Source organism: Mesoplodon mirus, assembly GCF_964341445.2.
Source record: "Mesoplodon mirus genome assembly, chromosome: 19".
NCBI classification, from domain to species: domain Eukaryota; kingdom Metazoa; phylum Chordata; class Mammalia; order Artiodactyla; family Ziphiidae; genus Mesoplodon; species Mesoplodon mirus.
This window is the reverse complement of record NC_138995.1, coordinates 4,843,607-4,864,259: the sequence shown is the minus strand read 5'-3', so window position 1 is coordinate 4,864,259 and position 20,653 is coordinate 4,843,607. Positions and strand designations below refer to the sequence as shown.

General features: G+C 50.7%; 1 protein-coding gene across 1 annotated transcript; it reads right to left on the bottom strand.

Annotated features, from left to right (window-relative positions):
• Positions 1–4,892: 4,892 nt before the first annotated feature.
• On the bottom strand, positions 4,893–16,695 carry KCNG4 (potassium voltage-gated channel modifier subfamily G member 4; the record flags this gene model as incomplete). The annotated part of the gene is made up of 2 exons (XM_082607231.1): positions 4,893–5,663; positions 15,955–16,695. 2 exons carry the CDS (start codon positions 16,693–16,695, stop codon positions 4,893–4,895), a joined length of 1,512 nt encoding a protein of 503 aa, XP_082463357.1.
• Positions 16,696–20,653: the final 3,958 nt, after the last annotated feature.

Here is a 20,653-nt window from a genome sequence, read left to right as displayed (position 1 = left end):
TTGGGCCCGGCCACCACTCCCCTGCTCTCTTTCTCTTTCTCACTCTCCACTCCCTTGCCAGCATTTCCTGGGGTCACCTCCCAAATAAAGGGCTTTTATGTCACCGGTGATGGCGCCCCCAGATGTGATACCCTGAGAGGGACACAACCTCAGATATAGTGTGTGGCCAGGAAAGCACAGCCTCAATCTAAGCACAAGGAGATGGGATGGGCACAAAATGAGGCATGTTTTACTAAATAAGGAGAGGTCTATACTCACCCCAAATTTCCATGTCATCTATGTCGAAGAAAGGCTGTGGAAAGATCCAGATCACAGGAGGCTAAAGAGATAGGACAAGGAAATGCAACATCCAGGCCTATGCTGGATCCTGTCCCAGACGGGAAATCCTATAAAGGATATTATTAGGTCAGCTGACAAAAGTGGACCAGGCAGTAGATTAGATTAAAATATTGCATCCAAGTTAAATGTGCTGACATTGGTAACTGCATTATGGCTTTGTAAGAGAATATCCTTATTCTTAGGATCTACGTACCAAAGCGTTTCGGGTCTCCTTGGGCTCTCCATCTTAAAATGAAGGAGTTGGTTTACCTTAGAGCTTCTATCCTTTTACTTGGGGGAGGAGTCAGAGATTCCTTTGAGAACCTGATGAAATCATTGAACAGTGCACTCTGAATGCACATAACGTACACGTGCTTTGTTTCATGTCATCTCCAGAGATTCCCAAACCCCTTGTGGAAGCTCTTGGCTGGGAATCCTTGGACCGATGGTCTTCTGATAGGCTTTCCAGTTACTACCTTCTAAAGTTCTGAAAGCAAAGTGCCATGATATAGTCATCTATTCTCAAATGGTCCAGAAAAGTATGCTATATAGATAATAAAAAAATAGAGCAAATGATAAAACAAATGGGGCCAAATGTTTCTTAAAAGGTGTATTGGAGTTGTCTATGTACTGATTTTGTTCTTTGCAAGTTTTGGTCAGTTTGACATGTTTCCCAAATAAAATGTTAAAAAAAATCAATTGCGGGGTGCCTAGTAATCATTCAACAAGTGATGCCCATTATGAGCATTTCAACAAGAACAAGAGGAGGGAGGGAGTTTAACGCCACTGGAGGGAGGTGGGCATGGGGCATGTAGAGCCGTGCAGCCAGGCTCTGGGGCGAGGCACCCAGGTGGATGGGTAGGCATGTGGCGGGCAGCTGGCGGACAGAGATCTTCAGGAACTATTCAAACTTGAACTACTTGCTGATTTTTGCTATGGGAGCAATTCTGCGGATAGTCGGGGACTGTGGTCAGCTTTTCTTTCTCACCTCTCTCCGTTTCTTACCTGCCCCTCTCTCTCCATCGTATAAGTTGTAGCAATGAACTTCCAGAATCCCAGACTGTCCATGCTGGGAGGGAATTTAACAACTATCTCATCCACCTTCTCCACGGGATCAATGAGAAAAGGAAGGCCCAGTGAACTCAATTTCCATGCCCATGTTATACAAAGGGTTAAGTGTTGGTACCCAGGGACCCCAAGACCACCCTCCTTACTCTGTTCAGGGTGGCATGGCAAAGTGTTAGAATCTTGTCTTGAATATTTTCTTTGAGGTCTTGGGCACTGTTTCAGATGAACCTAAGAGCTGATATACTAGAAAGAGTGTCCTGCTGGGAATCAGGCTGCTCGGATCTAACTAAACGAACATGCTGTGTGGCCTTGGGTAGGTGGCTTTCCCTCTCTGAGCCTTGGTCTCCCCATCTTAAAATGCAGAAGTTCATTTACTTAACTTCTTGTCCTTTTTCAGGGGTCATGGATTCCCTGAGGGTTGATAAAATCATTGAACCCTTTCTCAAAGCTGTGCATTTTGAGACACTTAATCTCCAGATGTTCAGGGACACCTCATGGAAACCACCTGCTTAGGCTGCCTTCTGATGGGCCTTCCAGGTGTCAATTTCTCCAGTCCTAAAAGCTATGAAAATAGAGTCAGTGGGTCGAGCCCCACTTGCATTGCGTTGAAGAATTAACCCATCCATCCTCAATTCACTTGGGCTCAACTCTGGCTAGAGAGGTGTTGAACCAACATTTTAAATTTGCCTCTGGGAGCCGCATGAAAATAAGTTTGAAGTAAAGGGGCCTTTGCTCTTTTGCCTTCAGCTGGAAATTTTTGACTTTTGGCTGCAGTCATGCCCATTGGCCTCCGAGAAAAACAAGCCCTTCTGGGAATCGCAAGACTCCTTTCAGCCAATGGGGATGAAGAGACCGCCTAGCAACTCGCTGGTCATCCCCATCCCACCCAATCAGCATGAAGGAAAGGCTGCTCAGTCAGGCTAGGCTAATCACAAGGAGACCAATCCCCCGGGACATGGGAGGGAGAAAAAAATAGAGCCTTTAATTAAGCCCCACATGTGAGCGATCAATTCCAATTTTCCACTTCTAATTTGGTAAAGAATTTCCACCGGGCATGTACTGAGACGTTATAGAGCCTCATAATGTTGGTGATGGGCTCACCTATTTTTCTTTTAGTTCTGGCACATTTTGTTCAGATGACTGGTATGGGAAACAGAGGAAAACCGAGAGCCCTGGGTGGGAGCCAGTCACAGGATGGTCTGAGCCAGAGTGGGGAGTTATTGCCTCAGGCACGCAGCACAGAAAAGTCCAGTCAGAAGAAGGACGGATATGGTGCCTGATGTGGGTCCCAGGCCTTGCCTGATCTGGGGTGAGCTTGCCCCCAGTGGGGGCCATGACTGAAATGGGGGAGGGTATCTAGAAATTTGCACATTCTTTTAAAAATCATTATTTGCAAGTGCTGCACCTTGGGATTCAGAGCTCTCCACCCACACAGCAGCCCTGAGGGTGTTCGTGAAACCCCAGCTGGAAAACCACAGACCTGGCCCAATGCCTGAAACTGACAGAGAGGGGCTAAAGTCACAGGAGGCTTTTCTAGGGGGTAGGGCTTTTCCTTGTGAGACTGGCCACCTTGCCACTATGCAAAGCGCCTATTTGGTGGAATAGCATGGGAAGGACTGGGGGTTGCCCTGCTGACTTTTGGGGAGTTAGAGGGACGGGGACATGTGCGCCTGTCAGCTGGGAGTGCACCCGGAGAAGTCAAAGGGAACGAGGGCTCCCCACAAGATCAAGGCCAGCTTGAAGCTAGATGCTGATGTGGGTGCCCCCTGTGCCAGAGCCCGAGGCCACACTGACCCTGGCGTTGAGGTCAGGGGAAGGCGTGTGCCCAGCACATAGTAGGCCTGCACTAAATACTAGTGGAATGAATAAACAGCATGTTAAGTTGTCCCCGCTCATGAAATGCTAACACGCTTACACATGAACTACATCAGATCCACAGGTCCACAGCCTTCTCTCCATCATCCGTTTGCAACCCCGTGCTCTTTCTCAGCGGATTTACAGCCAACGGTGTGCAGCTGTGCCCGGCCGAATCACTGGTGGGAGGTGCCATCGAGGCCCCTCCCAGGTGTGCTCAGCTGGGGAACAAAAGATGAGACTCCAGGGCTGCCACCACCTTGTACGATTAATGACGTGGAGGAGGCAGGCCCTCATAGCTTGCCTGACCTGCTCGACCGTTCCCTGTTCCCAGCTGGTCCTCCTGCAACCCATCCCATCATCATCATCATTCACACCTGCAGTCCTTTCACATCACCCCTTTCTCCAGCATCTGCAATATCGCCTCTCCATCTACCGAAATGTCCAAGTCCGCTACACAGCATCTCATCCCAGCCCACCTTTCCAGCTTCATCTCCCAAAACAGCCCAAACAGCCCTCCGCATTCAACCCCTTCCTGTGTCTCTGTGACGCCCTCCATGAGCCAACTGCCCAGAATGCACTGCTCTTTCCCCTCTGCTCAGGATGCACCGCTTTTATCTCTAATCACTTGGTCCTCCCTCTGCCTCCTACTCTGGATGCAAAGGGCCGGGTCTGTTCATGAATGAATGGATGAGCAAATGAATTCATTTAAATATCAGCCAAGGATGTCTATTCTCTGGCATCAAGGGGTCAGGGGAGGTGGGGAGCAGGCAAGGGGCAGATCCTAAGTCTGCCCTCGTTTCTACGCTGCATCTGTGGTGGCTTAGCTGAGAGTGGAAAGCCGAGGTCCCCGCAGAGCTGGAGGAACCAGCAGCAGGAATGGCTCTCTCAAGGGACAATGCAGTGCCCTGTGAGAGTTAGCCTCTGTCAAGGCCAAGGACTGGATAATTGGACGATGTCTCACCAAGAGCCCAGGTGGCCAAGGAGGACCCGCCGTGCTGACAAGTGCTGCTCCTGTCCAGGTCCCAGGTGCGTCAGGAGGGGTGGCAGGCCACCATCCCCCACTGCTGGACTTAACGTGGAGGCCAGTTCTGCCTTCTCGGCTAAGAGCTTCCAGAGCTGGGGGGAGGCAGCTGCATTAGAAAAATGCCATTGGTGGTGTGAACAGTAGCAGAACTGACCCTGGCTAGAACCCCCAGTGGAGCTGGGTGGAGAGATCTGATCAGAAGGGTTTGCAGTGACTGAACCCTCCAGTTCCTGGTGGTGGGTTGGCCCACGAAAGAGGGTCTTCGGGGAGGAATGGAATTCTGTAGGCTTGGTTCTCTAGGTGTCTGGAAGCTAGCCTGGGCTGTTGAAGACTGCAGGGAAGGAAACGAGATTAAAGGGAGACAGACCTAACCCAGCAAGTGAACCTGCTTGTGCTCAGCGAGGGGCAGGGAGAGAGGAAACGGCAAGGGACGTGGACGTCGTGGCCAGGACGGTCAAGAATCACCCAACCAAACATCTTTGGCCTCAAGCCCCTCCTAGCTCTGGGAGTGACCCCCAAGCTCTAGAAACACACCACTGGATGATGTAGGTGCTGGTGTTCTCCAGTTCATGTAAGCCGAGGGCGATGGGCTGAAGATCTGGAATATTCAGGGGGGGCTTTTGAGTTAAATGTATGCCATGGGCAAGGCAGGGCCTTCCAGGATCAGGTCTTTGACGTCGTTTAAGAGTTCGCGTTCACTGGCCGGGGCCGCGCTCTGCAGGCGGCGGAAGCGAGCCTCCAGCTGCTGCTGCTGCTTCTTGAGCTCCAGGTAGGAGTGCGAGAAAATGTGAAAGATGGACGTGGCCGGGAAGGCCATGATGAGGATCCCGCTCAGGATGCTGCTGAGGGCCACCATCTGGCCCGGCACGCTGCTCGGGACCATGTCTCCGTAGCCCACTGTCGTCATGGAGATGACGGCCCACCAATAGGAGGCCGGGATGCTGGTGAACTCCAGAACTCGCCCGGACTCATTCTCGGCCACGTAGACCAGAGGAGAGAAGAGGGTGATGGCTACGCAGAGGAAGAGGAGGAGCAGGCCGAACTCGCGCGTGCAGCGGCGCACCGTGAGCCCCAGCGTCTGCAGCCCTAGCGAGTGGCGGGCGAGGCGCATCACGTAGAGGACGCGCAGGGCCCGCAGCACGCGCAGCGCCAGCCCCACCTTCTCCAGGTACGAGCTCCGGCTCGGCCTCTCGCCGCCCTCCTGGGGCTCGTCGGACACCGCGAGGGACACGTAGTAGAGGGAGATGGCCAGGATGTCGATGATGTTGAGGGGCCCTTGGAAGAACTGGCACTTGTTCTGGGCCTGGACAAACCTCAGGCAGAACTCCAGGGAGAACCAGGCCACGCAGACGGTCTCCACGATGAAAATGTAGTAGCACTTCTGTGAGCACTCCCCCTGGAGAGGCGACAAAACGCAGGGTAGAGAGGGGACGGGCAGCAGCGTCGCAAATGGCGAAATAACACACTGAAAAGCAATTCCATAGATCTGCAATGATACCGATATCGATTCCACATGCAGAGTCTCTATACTAAATATATATTCTCTCTATATTTTATATATTAGATATACATTAATAATATATTAACATGTACTAATATATCCTATATTAATATTTATAATACACATCATAATATATTACTGTAATATATATTATATAATACATATCACAATATACTGATATATTAAGTATAGCGTATATTAAACATTAAATATATATTCTCTATATATTCTTTGTATAGTATATGGTCTCTATATTCTATATATTATCTATCTATCATTTATCTATACATCGATGGAGCCCTGTTGTAGACTCTTAGTCATCTACCAAAACCCCCTTTTTACATAGTTCTCAAGTTGTGGCTGTGCGCATGGCCGGTCAGCTAGATCAGAGACCACTTTTCCAGCCTCCCTTGCAGCTAAGCGTGACCACATAACTAAGCCCCCACCCACAGAATATAAACAGAGGTGATGCATGCCACCTCCAGTTCCAGGAGTTCAGTGTTGGCGTGAGTTCCTGCACACTCTTTCTCCCCTTCCTGTGAGCCAGGACAACCCAGATGGCCCTGCACCCCAGCTTAGAACCAGCAGATTGGACCAACGCCCTGGGAAGGATGAGCATCATGGTGGAAGAAATCTGGGTGTCAGAATGAGAGCTGCCCACTCGCCTTGGTCCCTCTTTATGAGAGAAACCAACTTCTGCTGTGTTGAAAGCTGCTCTGTCGTGAGGCCCCTTGGTTAGAGCAGCCAAGTTTCTCCTTTATGACATAAGCACCTCTTGTGTACCAGGCACTGCTCTGGTGCCGTCACTTAAGCCTCACAGTGATGCTGTGAGCAGGCAGTCGGCTTCATTTATGGCCCAGGAAATGGTCCTGAGCGCGGAGATAACTTGCCTGAGCTCACATTCATAGTAGATGGTCTCCCAGAGATTATGTGCTGTTCTGTAACTACTTTGCCCGCCATCCCTCATTCATTCATCCAACAAAATTGCATGGAGGACTCACCTTGTGCCAGGTCCCATGCTAGACTCCGGAGGTAAAGGGCTAGAGAAGCAGACGTGGTCTCTGGGGGCTTGGAGCCTGGGGCCGGCAGAGAGGACACCGGCAACCCTGTGAGGCGGATTGCAACTATTTCCCTCCTGAGATCCCAGCCAGGTGGGGCTCCAGTGGGTTCTTCACTGTGTCATTCACATCCCTGCCCCTGCCCCCAGCAGAGACTTCCGCTAGCCCCTCTGCTACTCAAAGTGTGCCCTGGAACCTAAAGCATCAGCCTCCCCTGGGAGCTTGTTAGAAACACGGAATCTTGGGCTCCACGGCATCCCTGCGGATCCAGAATCTGCATTTTAACAATGATTTGTGTGCACAATAAGGTTGGAGAAGCTCTGGTCTAGTGCAGTGGTTCTCAGCCTTGACTGCACGTGTTAGAATCACCAGGGGGGGCTTTGAAAAATACTGATGTCCAGGTCGGGATGCCGGAGATGCTAATTTACTTGATCGAGGTTTTAGCCTGAGCACTAGAATTTTCCAGAAGCCCCATCAATGATTCTCATGCGGAGCTAGAATTGAGAACCTGACTCTAAATACTACATCTACATCTACATCTCTATCTGCATCTATCTCTATATTGTCTCCATCTGTGTCTATATCTCTATCATTTGTATCTTATGACGGATGAGTGAACCAATGACCAAAGCCAGTTGATGGAGTGAAAAGCAAGATGTTGACAAGTGCAGTTTTCTTTGGATTAAAAACCTCTGACGTGGAAAAAGAAATTATTTCCAGTGCCTGGGCTCACAGGAATACTAAACTGAAATAATCTTTTTGTCTGGCCTTTGAAGAAAGAAACAGGCTGGACCGTCCCGATCTCTATTCGCCGATCCAGTGTTGGGTAGCTCTCTCCCCTGGTTCTCTGCCTCGGGAGGGTTGAGACAAATGGAAATGACGCAGGTAAAGAAGTTAGCAGGCTGCTGCATCTGCAGGTACATGAAACATTGTAGCTACCCGTATGAGATGATTCACTGGTTGCAGACATAGCCTGCCTGGTCTGTTTAAGGGTAACTATCCTTCTCCTATCCTGGATTTTACAGGAGGCTGAGGAAATTCTCCAACACACTAGAGGTCTTTGCCATGACTGCCTGGGGTTTGCTTCAGGATTCTGGAAGGCTCAGGAGTTTTGGATCCTGATTCCTCAGTCCTGCTACAAACTTCCTGTGTGACTTTTCCGTGGTCACTGCCGCTCTCTGTGCTTTAGTTTCTGATGAAGAGGGTGGAACAGAATCAGTATTTCTCAAAGCTGATTCATAAGCCCTGCATCAGAGTGCCCCAGAGTGCTTGTTACAAATGTGGATTCTGGGGCCCCCATCACAAATCAAAGCCCTGGAGTGAGACCCAGGAATCTGCTTTTTGGCAAGGCCTCCTGTTGACTCAGAGGCACCTGGAAGTTTTTCAGCCTCTGGGCCAGATTCTCTCGATAAGGCCTCTTTCATCACTGACATTCTGGGAGTGTTTTTCTCTGGCGTAAGAGCCTTGTGTGGCCTGGGGATAGTCTTCCCAGACCCGTGACCCAATAGCTCAGGAAGGTGACTCCTGGGGGGCAGAGGAGGCCCTGCGGGTCCTTCCTCCCTTTGCCTCTGGTGCTGGCTTTCGGATGTTCCAGGCACGCACCACCCACCTCCCACCGGCCACCTCCCTGCCCTGCAACAAGTGCTCCGCCGAGTCACCCCCTGCATTGCTGCTCCGCTCTGCAGCCTAAACCAACCTCCCAGCAATGGTCCTCAGAGAAATGCCCTGTTAGCGGCCAGCATTGCAATGGCAGGGGTTTATGGGGGTCGAGCTGAGAAAATAATTCCCAGGCCAGGCAATATTTGAAGAAAACTAGAATGGAAGGAAAGAAAAAAGTCACCCTCTCTCTGAGGAAGTTTCTGGTTGTATTCTGTAGGTAGGATGAACAACTCATCCTGGTTTGCCCAGAACTTTCCAGGTTGAGCAACAGACAATCCCAGGTCACCAGAACTTCCCCTCAGTCCTGGGCAAACCGGGATGCTTGGTCACCCCCCTGAGGGGCTTGTCACCGCGAATGAGGCGTGCTCTGATTCCTTCCTGCAATGAAGAGAAACGTGACCAGCCCCAGGAAGGCCGGAGGGGTGAACGGTGTGAGAGCATGGATGAATGTCACAGATGGATGTGGGGCTATGTTTCCATCCAGGTGAAGTCCAAGAGCGGGCAAAACTCACCTGAGGTGGACAGAATCACCAAAAGAGTGGCTGCCTCTGGATGGGGTAGAGAAGACCACAAACGGACCTGAAAGAACATTCTGGGGTGATGGGAATATTCCATATTAAACAGGGCTGTGGGTGTGCCCCATTTGTTACATTGGACAGCTAAGACTTGTGCATTTCAGTGTATGTAAATTTCACCCATAAAACTGTAAATATAAAATGAATGATCATGGTGCTAAATGACTGGGGGTGGGAGGGGGTGGAGAGAGAGAGAGAACCAGAATGGCAGACTGTGGACAATCGTGAAAGCTGAGACATGGGTACTTACTGGGGGTTCATTAGATTATTCTATTTACTTTGTAAATGCTCCAAATTTTCCATCCGGAAAAGATTTTTTGTTTTTGCTTTTGTTTTTAAATCAGAGTTGGAAATCAACACCACAGTGAGATACCACTCCACACTCACTAGGATGGCTGTGATTATAAGGACAAAAAATAACAAGTGTTAGGAAAAGGGGATTAAGTGGTACAGACTACTAAGTATAGAATAAATAAGATACAAGCATGTAATGTACAGCACAGGGAATACAGCCAGTATTTTATAATATCTTTAAATAGAGTATAAGATACAAAAATATCGAATCACTCTGTTGTATACCTGAAACTAATATGATATAGTAAACCAACAATAAGAAAAACAAGTGTTGGTGAGGATGTCGAGAAATTGGAACCTCCCAGACATTGCTGGTGGGAATGTAGATTGGTACAGCCGCTGTGGAAAACAGGTGGGCGGTCCCTCAGAAAACTTAAACATACATTTGCTATATGACCAAGCAATTCCTCTCCTAAGTATATACCCGAAGGAACTGAAAGCACACATCCACACAAAAACTTGTCCATGAAGGTCTGCAACAGTGTGATTGATAACAGCCAACAAGTGGAAACAAGCTAAATGCCCACCAATGGATGAATGAATAAACAAAATATGATCTCTCTATATGTTGGAATATTATTCAGCCATAAAAAGGAAGTCCTGACGTGCTACAAAGCAGATGAGCCTTGAAAACCTTATGCTCAGTGAAAGAAGCCAACATAAAGACCATATGTTGTATGATTCCATATCTATAAAATGCCCAGAAAAGGCAAATTCATGAAGATAGAAAGTATGTTCGCAGTTGCCTGGGGCTGGTGGGATGGGGGCGGGGAGGGGATGGGGAATAATTGGAAGTGTGTGCAGTGTTGCTTTTTAGGGTGATGAAAACGTTATGGAATTAGTGGGGATGGTTGCATTACTGTATACTAAAAATCACTGATTTGTGCACTTGAATATTTGAGGGTATGAATTATATCTTAATAAAAAAGAACCTCGAGTTTGAGTCTGAGTGGCCAAGTCAGTCTGGGTGAGGCAGGGAGTGAGGTCCGCAGCCTTGCCCCATCCTTTCCTGAAGCTCCAAAGCAGAGCTACTCTGAAGGGCTCTGGGGTCAGAGGGAGGCCAGGGCTTTCTGAAGACAAAGCCGTTGTCCCTGAGGGACCATCTGGACAGGCTCTCCAGCAGATGGCTGCAGGTGCAGCTAGGGCCAGTTCTAGAAGTTCCATCTGGGAGGGACTCAGGGCCAAAGTCTTGACCTTGGAGCCTCCCCCGCACCCTCTGTCTCTCTCACAGCAATGCCTGCCATCTCCCTCTTTGGGAATGAGGCCAGAATCGGCCACATCTTACCTGCTTAGCTCAGTGCTGGTCCCACTGCCCCATTCAGCAGTTCCACCCAGTTCCCTCCCTTTCCTTCCTCCTGGCTGTGAAATCATTTGTGCCTCTGGCGCTGGCCTCGGTCCTCGCCCTCCCGGTACCTGGTGGTGCTAACTCATGCCTCTCCCCGAGAGCCAGGTCTCTCTGCCATCCTCCCCTCATTCAGGCCCCTTCCACGATCCTCTCCCTTGTTGCCCTCACCTTGAGCCGCAGTCCCTCCTCCCCAGCCCTGCCCCTACCCTTGGCTCCCTCGTCCTAGCCACCCGGACTCCCCAACCCTGGCACATGGGGGCTCTGAGGGGGGGGTGCTAGGAATTGGACGCACAGAGACCAGGGGAGCTTGGTGAGGTGGGAGGGACAGCATGAAGTATGTATACTCAGGAAAGGGGGGACCATCCAGGAAATGGGGACTAGTGCTTGTTGGCTGGGATATAGGGAGACTCAGCAGGGGGCAGGGGGCAGGGAACAACTCCCCCGCCACAAACTCCCAAAACAGGTTAGGAAGAATTCCATAAAGCCATTACCAAATGTCACTGAACACAGAGAAGCTACAGAGCAGGCAGTTCTCTATGGAGCTGATCCATGATCCAAGAAAGGGCCAGGTAGGAGGAGACACTGGCTCCAGAACGAGACTTTTTTTTTTTTTTTTTGTGGTACGCGGGCCTCTCACTGTTGTGGCCTCTCCCCTTGCGGAGCACAGGCTCCGAACGCGCAGGCTCAGCGGCCATGGCTCACGGGCCCAGCCGCTCCGTGGCATGTGGGATCCTCCCGGACCGGGGCACAAACCCGTGTCCCCTGCACCGGCAGGTGGACTCTCAACCACTGCGCCACCAGGGAAGCCCCAGCACGAGACTTTTTATCAAAGGCGGGGAGGAGTGGGAGGGAATTGCAGCCCCAAAGGTGAGCTGCACCCACGCCAGGAGGGAATTGTTCCATCAAGGGCCCCCAGTGGTTCCACCAGGTCTTTAAAAGTCTCTCTGTAAAAAAAAAAAAATCTCTGTGCCTTCCTTCCTTCCCCATCCCAGCGAGACGCGGAAAGCACAGCACAGGGCACAGGGGGGCGGGGGAAGCGGAGCCCCGCCATCCCACCCCCAGCCGCACCGAGGCTCTGCTCTCATCCAGTGCACTTTGCACAGATGCAATCCAGAGTGCGTCCCTTCGCAGCATCCCCGAAGTCCCAAGCAAACCTCTGGGCAGAAGTAGAAGCTAGAACAGGAGGGGATGTGAGAGCATGTGCCTGTGCTTGTCCCCAGGGGTCCCACGGAGCCGGGAGAGAGTTTGAGGAACAAAGCAGATGTGCAGGCGGGAGGGGTATGAGCGAATCCCCAAGGTGGGTAAAAAGAGCCAGTGCTGGCTCTGTGCCGGCACATCATAAATAGACCGCCAGTCCTGGTGCCTCCCTCTGAGCAGGTGCTGTCATTATCCTCATTTATAGGTGAGGAAATAGAGGCATAGAGAAACAGGGTGACTCGTCCGAGGGCAGAGCCAGGTAGCAGCAGTAAGGAGGAAGAAAAAGGTCAAGAGAAAAGGACCATGTGTTCAGCGGTAGCAGCCTGGTGACCTTCTGACTCCCCAGAGGGGGGACAAGGTGCTCTGACCAGCAGAGAGGCCAGGTAAGGGCTACAGGGAAAGGGCGCTAGGGCTAAGTGGCAGGGGTGACAGCCCTGGTAGAGGACTTGGGTGGAGGGAAGCAAAGAACCTGAGGAATCCATCACTGGATGGATGGATAAACACATCGTGGCATTTACAGACAGTGGAATATTACTCAGCCCTAAAAAGGAATGAAGTACTGACATAGGCTACAACACAGATGAACCTTGAACACGTTATGTGGAGTGAATGAAGCCAGAAACAAAAGGCCACATGTTGTATGATTCCATTATATGAAGTGTCTGGAATAGGGACACAGAGACGGAAAGCAGACTGGTGGTTGCCAGGGGCTGAGGGTGGGGGTGCGGAGCGGCTGCCTGATTGGTCCAGGGTTTTCTTTTGGAAATGTATTGGAACCTGATAGAGGTGTTGGCTGCACAACCTTAAGAATGTACTAAATGCCACTGAATTGTTCACTTTAAGATGGTTAATTTTATGTTATGTGAATTTCACCTCAATTTAAAAAATAGAGCTGGGCTGCTCAGGATATAAGCTCCAAGAAAGTGAGAAATTTGTCTTATCTTCAGCATCTAGAAGAATAGACTTAGTAGGCACTCCGTGACCGTTGATGAATGAATAAAAGGATAAATGTGGTGACTTCCTGTTAACTAGTACCTGATAAGTGAATAATGATGATGACTAACATTTTTTGAGCACTTCCCGTGTGTCGGCTTTGTTCCAATCACTTTACACGAATTACTCTTTTAATCCTCACCATAACCCCCTGAGGAAAGGGCTAATAGCATCCCCATTTTACAGATAAGGAAACTGAGGCTCAAAGAAGTTAAGTGACTTTTCTGAGATCATTGAGCTCATGAAGGATGAGGCCAAGATTCAAACCCAGGGCATCAGCACTCACAACCATTACCCTGGACAGAGAAGCAGTTCACAAAGTCCAGATGCCTTAGAAATGCTAAGTGCCATTGAGGCTGAGGGTCTAGCCTACAGGTAGAGGGCCGAGCATGGGGAGAAGTGGTGCAAGGGGTCAGGTTTTAGAGCCAGGCAGAGGTGAGCTCAAATCTTGGCTCTGCCACTTACTAACTTTGAACTTAGGAAAGTGATAAAAAGCTTCCCTGAGCCTCAGTTTCCTCATCTGTAAAATGGGGGTAGAAGTGGTATTCACTTCCCAAAGCTATAACAAGGATTAAGTCCATCCTGTCAAGTGCCAGCCTCCTGAAGGGCACATAATAAGCATCAGTTCTCTCATCCCTTCTGGGAACCCAACAGAGTCTGAATGCTTCTAGAGGTGCTTAGGCACTTGGCTTTGTCTTTCCTATCCACAATGCCTCCTGCTTCCTCCATTTTAATTTGCAATCTCGGGCACAGACCTTGCACCCCAACTGCCAAGTTTACTCAAGGGATGTTGCTGTAAGAAGCTAGAAGAATTAAGGGAAAGGAAAATGCTTTCTTCACAGGTGTGCTAATTCTCCAACCCTGCGTGACACCTCTTCCATGTCTGATGGAGGTGTTCTGCAAGTCACATCCCCTCGGGATGACTTGAACCCTCACGCCTCTTGGGCACTTCCTGTCCCCAGAAGTAGCTGTCCAGCTTTGCAGTCGGTGCTGAATCGCTGCTTTCAGACTGATGTCCCAGAGGACAAATACGAAATACCAGGCACGTGTGGCCGGGAAAGAACATCATCTTTTTATGTAAATGTAAGGGCGCAGTTTGAAAGAACGAAGCCCGCCTGGTCCTCAGCCTCCAGGTTCTCTGAATTACCATCGAAATAGACACACATTTTTTTGGAGGGCTGCATCTCCCAGCCCCTCTCTGAGCAGAGCACCCAGGGGTGGCTTCACAGTTGCACAGAGGTTGCAACTGGACCGGGGGCATCACCTCCCTTGTCCCACAAGTAGAAATGGCTGCCTGATTCCCCGGTTCTGCGGGCCTCTTACCCACCTCTGATTTACTTTTCCAAGTCCCTGTTATACCAACCTGTGTTCATACCCTGCGTAATTTTCAAAGCATCAGGCTTTGAAAAGAGCTTGTCCCTGTGCACAGTCTAAATCCTGGCGCCCTGAAAATCCATCCCTAAGGGGAACAGGCTTGTGAAAAATCCAGGGGTCCTTCCTCAGCAACGGGGATCAAGGGCACCCTTAGGGGACAGGGGACGGAAGCCCCTTACTTTGTCCTAATCTTTTTATTGCAGCATCCACATGTAAATATTTCTGTGAACAAGCAGGCTATTAAATTACATGATTTGGTGCTAAAGAATGAAAAAAATGCCTACAATTAGAGCTATAGTCCTCTCTGTGGGGAGAAAGCTGTTCGAAACACGAAACATTTTGGTTGGTTTTCTTTAGGACAAACTATTAATAGGTTGAACAAGATACATTTTATCCAGCAAAAATTTATTGAGAGCCTACTCCGGGTGTGAAGCACTGGCTAGTTCTCCATCTAAGTCCTCTCTATCTGGAAAGTTCTCTGATCCTCCCTGGGATATATGTTTAAGAGAAGGGAACTTAGGTCAACTGACACCAGTTATAAACCATATACAGCCTGCACTGCCTTATGTATACGTTTTATTTATCGGCTCTCTCTCTGCTATAACGTAAGCTCCATAAGTTAGGTGATGGGGAGCCATGGAGGATTATAGAGCAACATTTTCACTTAGGAAACAATCCAGTTCTCAGTTTGAAGCTCTCCAATAACCTTCCCAACAAAATGTTAGATTCTTATCTCATTTCTCAGACCATCTGGCCCCCTGGGGGGTGTGGGCAGCTCTCCCACAGCTTCCCAGAAAGAGAGGGCAGGAGTGGGCAAGCAAATGTTTCTGCCCTGGCCTCCTGAGGCAGGGTCACTTCCAAATCAACTCATCTGTGAGTTCCCCATCTGGTGGGACTGATTGGGAGGCTCAGGAACAAGGGCCAGAGGCTCTGCTGTCATCGGCATCTTCACTCGGTTACTCCAAGGAAGCTAAGTGGCCTGAGCCTCAGTTTATTCATCTGACAGTGGAGCTGAGATGCCCACGAGAAGGTTGGCTTAAGAAGGTAGGGAATCTGGTCCTGGTCTAGTGCCTGGCACAGAGTAGCTGCTCAGTTAATATGCAATGGGTGCATGGACTGTGTGCACCTTCATAGTGATGTCAGCCGTCTTACGGAGGAGGAAACTGAGGCTCAGAGAGGTGGAGCAATTCGCCAGTGGTCACAGAGCCAGGAGAGGCCGGGCTGGGCCAGCTCAGCCCACTAAGACCACGGTGGCTTTGTCAATGCCTGGCGCTCTTTATCAGAGGCAGGGCCCCTCATGACTTTCATGGGTGCCCTTTATGTGCTTCCTTCTTCAAAACAAAATATATAAAATTATCCTTTACCACTGCATTGGTGTGAAAATGAGTACAACTCACACTGGATCCTATTCATTTCTTTCTCTTTTTTTTGGCTGTGTGGCACGTGGGATCTTAGTTCTCTGACCAGGGATTGAACCCACGCCCCCTGCATTGGAAGGGCAGAGTCTTAACCACTGGACCGCCAGGGAAGTCCCTCTTTCTGTCTTGTTTGCAACGCTATTAAACGTTTTCGTGGGCCCTCAGTGCCGCGGGTCCCGGGCACCACACCCGAGAGAGAGATGGAACACTCACCTTGTTCTCCTCCGCCCTCAGGTCCGGCATGGTGCTAACGCACAGGCTGACGGCCATGGCGGCCACGAAGAGGATGGACAGACACGCAAAGACCTTTCCGGGGAGCCCCGACTGTGGGTTCTCCACCACGTCCCGCAGCCGGTTCATGAAGAGTGCCCAGCGGGACGTGTGCACGGCGGGGCGGCCGGCTGCCCGCCCCTGCAGCGTCTCCTCCGTGCGCAGCTCGGCCACTTCGTCCAGCTTCCTCAGCAGTGTCTGCAGGCAGCACGTCTCCAGATTGGCTTCTTCGATCCCCCAGTAGGTCAGCTCCTCCTGGAAGGACAGCACGCACATCTCCTGGAGCAGGACCAGCTTGCCTGCCGCCAGGAAGCTCACGATCACCCCGAAGGCGCTGGGACTGCGGTCAAAGAAGAACTCTTGGTTATCCTCGTCGTAATCGTCGCAGAGCTGCGCAATCTCCTCGTGGCTCCGGCAGAAGCGGAGTTTGCTCAGGCGGCTCAGTGGAAACTCGTCCAGCGTGCTCCACGGAAGGAGGTACCGCTTGCCCCCCACGTTGACCAGCATCTCCTTCTTCAGGTCCGCCGTCCAGGAGGCGTCCTGCGCTCCCAGCTTCCGGGCCCTGCGGTAGTAAATGCCCTTGATGGCCGGGGGCTCCACGGGGCGTGTCAAGAACTGACTCAAAGGGCCACAGGAGCCGAGGTGATGGTGTCCGGGATGCAGGCCCCTGTCTCTGGAAGGCATGGGTATCACCGAACACGTCCTGGCGCCGGAAAGGGACAAGAGCAAGAGAACAGGGGAGACATCAGTCTCAGGGCAGAGTCCTAGACAGCATCTCCTCATGTCTGCTTTCCTGCAACTGCACCTGCATCACTTATTCTTTTAATCTTCCATCCAACACAGATTTACCGAGCACCTACTACTATGCGCTTGGGATCTATCAGTGAACAAAAAGAGATGATGATGACATCCCTTCCCTGATAGAGCATTTATTTATATCTCAAGAATCTCCCTGGAACAGCTGTGTCACTTTCAGGCTGTGTGGTCTTGGGCATGTAGCTTAACCTCTCTGATCTCAGCCTCATTATGGCAATGACAAGACTCGTCCCAACTTTGCAAAGTACGGTTGTTGAAAACAGAGCTTAGGGTGTAAAACTTTGCCAAGTTCACTGCTAGGTTGCGATCCCTTATGGACTGCCACCCCAGGTAGGTTTCTCAGCCTCTCTCAGCCCTTTGCTTCATCTGCACAGCTAGGGTAGTTTGAGTGCCCACCTCACTGGACACAGTGAGGGTTATGTGCAGTAATACACGTGATGTGTATATTAAGAACACTTCTAGACGCTTCTGACATGGCAGGCAATGACCCACATGACTCTCTTATGTTAACTCATCTCAACAACCCCATGAGGTAGACATTAGTACACCCATTCTACAGATGAGGAAATTGAGGCCCAGAAAAGTTAAGTAACGAGGAACTGTATGTGGCACAGTGTCTGACTCCCAGGAGAAGCTCCACAATGATCACCTGAGCCCTCTTATTTGCTTTCCCACTTAGAGGACTTTGCTATCAATGAGAGCACTCCTCCGTGTTCATTGGGTGCTTTCCTCAGCCACCTTGCTGTGTGACCTTGAGTCAGTTACTCCCCCTCTCTGGGCCTCGGTCTCGTTATCTGTGAAATGAAGGGGCCTCTAATGCTGTCTCCATTTCAGACCTATTTGGGATGCTTGACTTACAGGGAAGGGTTTTAGATTTAGCCCATGCATTAAAGGAAATCATTACCACAATATTTCTCATCCTCAGCCTCCCGCAACTGTTTCCTGTGCTATTCATTCTAGCCAGAGCTGTTTCCAAAGCATCCATAACCTTACATTCCAAGATGCACTCCAATCAAGAGAAAAACTCATCAGCTGAATGGAAATAAAAGTTCCTCTCAATTTCAGAGCCAGTTGGGTTCCAGCAGACAGCGAAGAGTTGAATCACAGCCGATGCATTTCACACTTGCTCGCCACACAATAGCCTGTTATTCTGCGTGCATTACTTCGTTTACAATGTACGGCCAGAGAACGATGAGTAGCCTGCAGAAAGAAGAGTATTTTGAAATCAGGGGAGCCGCTTCCCAAGCGTTCTTGTTTTCCGGGTGAAAAGACGCAGAGCCAGAGAGCTGAAGTGACTCATCCAAGGTCACACAGCGAGTCCCAGTGCAACCAGGGACTCTGTCTCCCAGCCGGGGGCTCTTCCTAGGACCCCCCAAACTGCTCTTTCTGAATTCACTGCACAAACCCAACTTGGCAACCCACTGCCCCCCAGAAATAGCCAGCACACAAACCTCCTTCCAGAGTGTGGGAAAGGTGTTCACTCAAAACAGTGCTTTGACAAAGGATGTTTCAGAGCGCCCTGCAATCCACTCCCCCCGCCACTGCAGCAATCACTAACTTCTTCCCCCGAAGTGTAACTCACCCTCCTGTCTCAGGGAGCCTCTTTCCAGCTGTTTCTCTGCCGGGCAAGAGGAGCCCATGTCTCGATGCCCAGGGAAGAGACAGGTTTGTGGTGAAGATGAAGGAGGAGCAAAGAAAAAGCCTGAACACAGCAGTTTCTGGCAGAGTTAGTTTTCAACCTTCCTCTCCTTGCCTCCTTCAGAAAGCAGAAGTCCGTTCATTCTGCAGCTCTCTCTCCAGCAGCTGCAGAAAAGCCCAGGAGAGGAGTGGGGTGGTTTTTTTTCAAATCCCCTTTCCCAGAATCCCTTTTCCCCATGAGAGGTGAGGGTCTGAGGGGTTCGTGCTGGGAGGGAGCCGGGCCAGCTGTCCTGCTTCAGCGGTGGGCCCTGCACTCTGAGTCCCACCGGGAAAGCCAGTGTGGTCCTGCAAGAGAAGGGGGTGGGAGGATGGGAAGGGCTTAGAAATAATCTCTCCATCAGCCAGGCAGCAGGCAGGAGCAGCCGCGCTCTGCCAACCGCCTGGAAGGCAAGGACAGCTGTCCGCCCTCCCTTCCAAGGAGGAGCAAAACTCAGAAGGAGCGGAGGGCAACTTAGGGCTGGGGCGTCTGCAGCTACCTGTCCCAGGCATCCCGGAAGCTCCTTGGGATGTGCTGATGATGGGGGGTGCTCAGGTTGAGGCTTCAGGAGGAACTGCTTTTAACTAGTCCAGGCCTGGGACAGGTGCAGAGAAACCCAGCATCCGAGCGCTGGGTGGGAGTCCCGGAGGCTGCGTGATGGACCGGGAAGTGGTGTGAGCTTGGAGTCGTACACACCTGGATCTCTGGCTCCCATGTAAGTGGATGGGTGGCCTTGGATGGGTGACTTTGTGCCTCTGAGCCTCAGTTTCCTTGTTTGTAAAATATATGAGAAGGAGAGGGGTTTTGGGGAGAGTCACGCCAGAAGGCACAGGACAGCCTCCTTCTGTGGGTTTGACAGCATGGTCGGGACAAAGAGGAAGAGGCCCAGTTCTAGGGCCTGCGTCCTGGCTTCAGCTCTGCACTGCCTTGCCATGTGTCCTTGGGCAGTCACTTCACCTCTCTGGGCCTCAGTTTTCTCCCTGGTCAAATGAGTACAGTGGAAGCGGTGACGGCGAAAATTGCAAAAGCATCTTCTCAAGTAGGTGCTCCTTGTACACTGGCTCTTCCTAATTTTCTTAAGAGGTTCTGAGGCCCAATCTGTTGGCTTCCGAAATGGAGTTATTATTATCAGCTCCATTTTGCAGATGAGGCCTGGAGGTCTAGGGAAGAGGCTTGCTCAAGTCACCTTACTGGTTGGAATGTGCACTTAACAGAGACTCCGGGTTCTGGTGCAAGGATCTGGAAGTGAGGAAGTCCAAGCTTGAGTCTTCTGAAGCTACCTGGAGGCGGGTGGCAGGAGTGGGGGGACCTCCGTGGGCTTTCTGCAGCCGGGGCAGTGGGAGGAATCCAGGCAGGAGCAGAGAGGCTGATGGAATGGAGCCGGTCTAGGGTAGCACTTTGCCAAGGGTATTGCCTGAAACCTGAGGGTTCTGCACGAATGACCAAGGGGGCTGGAATTGGGGGGGGGGTGACAAAGAAGAGGGCAGGGAGGGATGAGATTCTGCCTCACCATGGCAGCTTCAGTCAGATCGGTTTCCCATAGTACGTCTATAAGTGTAACCCAAATCATTGCTGTGGCCCTGCAAGGCCCAGTCACCACACTCCGCCCACTCCAAGAGACCCCAGGGCGCCTGTTAGTAATGGAGACGCTCTCCCCCCTTCACCTGACTCCCCAGCTCTCTCAGACCTCACAGCTGCTCCAGCAACTCTCACAGACGAGATACCAAAATCACCTTTCCAGCTCCTGCTGGCTTTTTCCCCTCCTCTCTCTCTCTGTCTCCCCACCTCCCCCAGCTCTTTATTACTTATCTCGATTTAACATCTCTGGCCAAATGTCCCCCAACCTGTTCCCCTACCTCTCAGTTCTCTTTGGATCTGGAGTGCATGGGTTCCAATCAAGAATTTACCACGTCCCTGCTGTGTGACCTTCAGCAAGCTTCTTAACCTCTCTGTGCCTCAATTCCCTCATCTGTGAAATAAAGATGATAGAACCTACCTATTGGTTTGTTATGGGTATTGAACATGTCAATTTACATTTATAAAGCAAGCAAGAAGAAGAAGAGTGTCTGGGGCCAAGCAAGTCCCATTTAAGTGCTTGCTGTTATTATGATTATTATCTTAAGAAGTCACCCACAAGAGACCCAGAAAAGG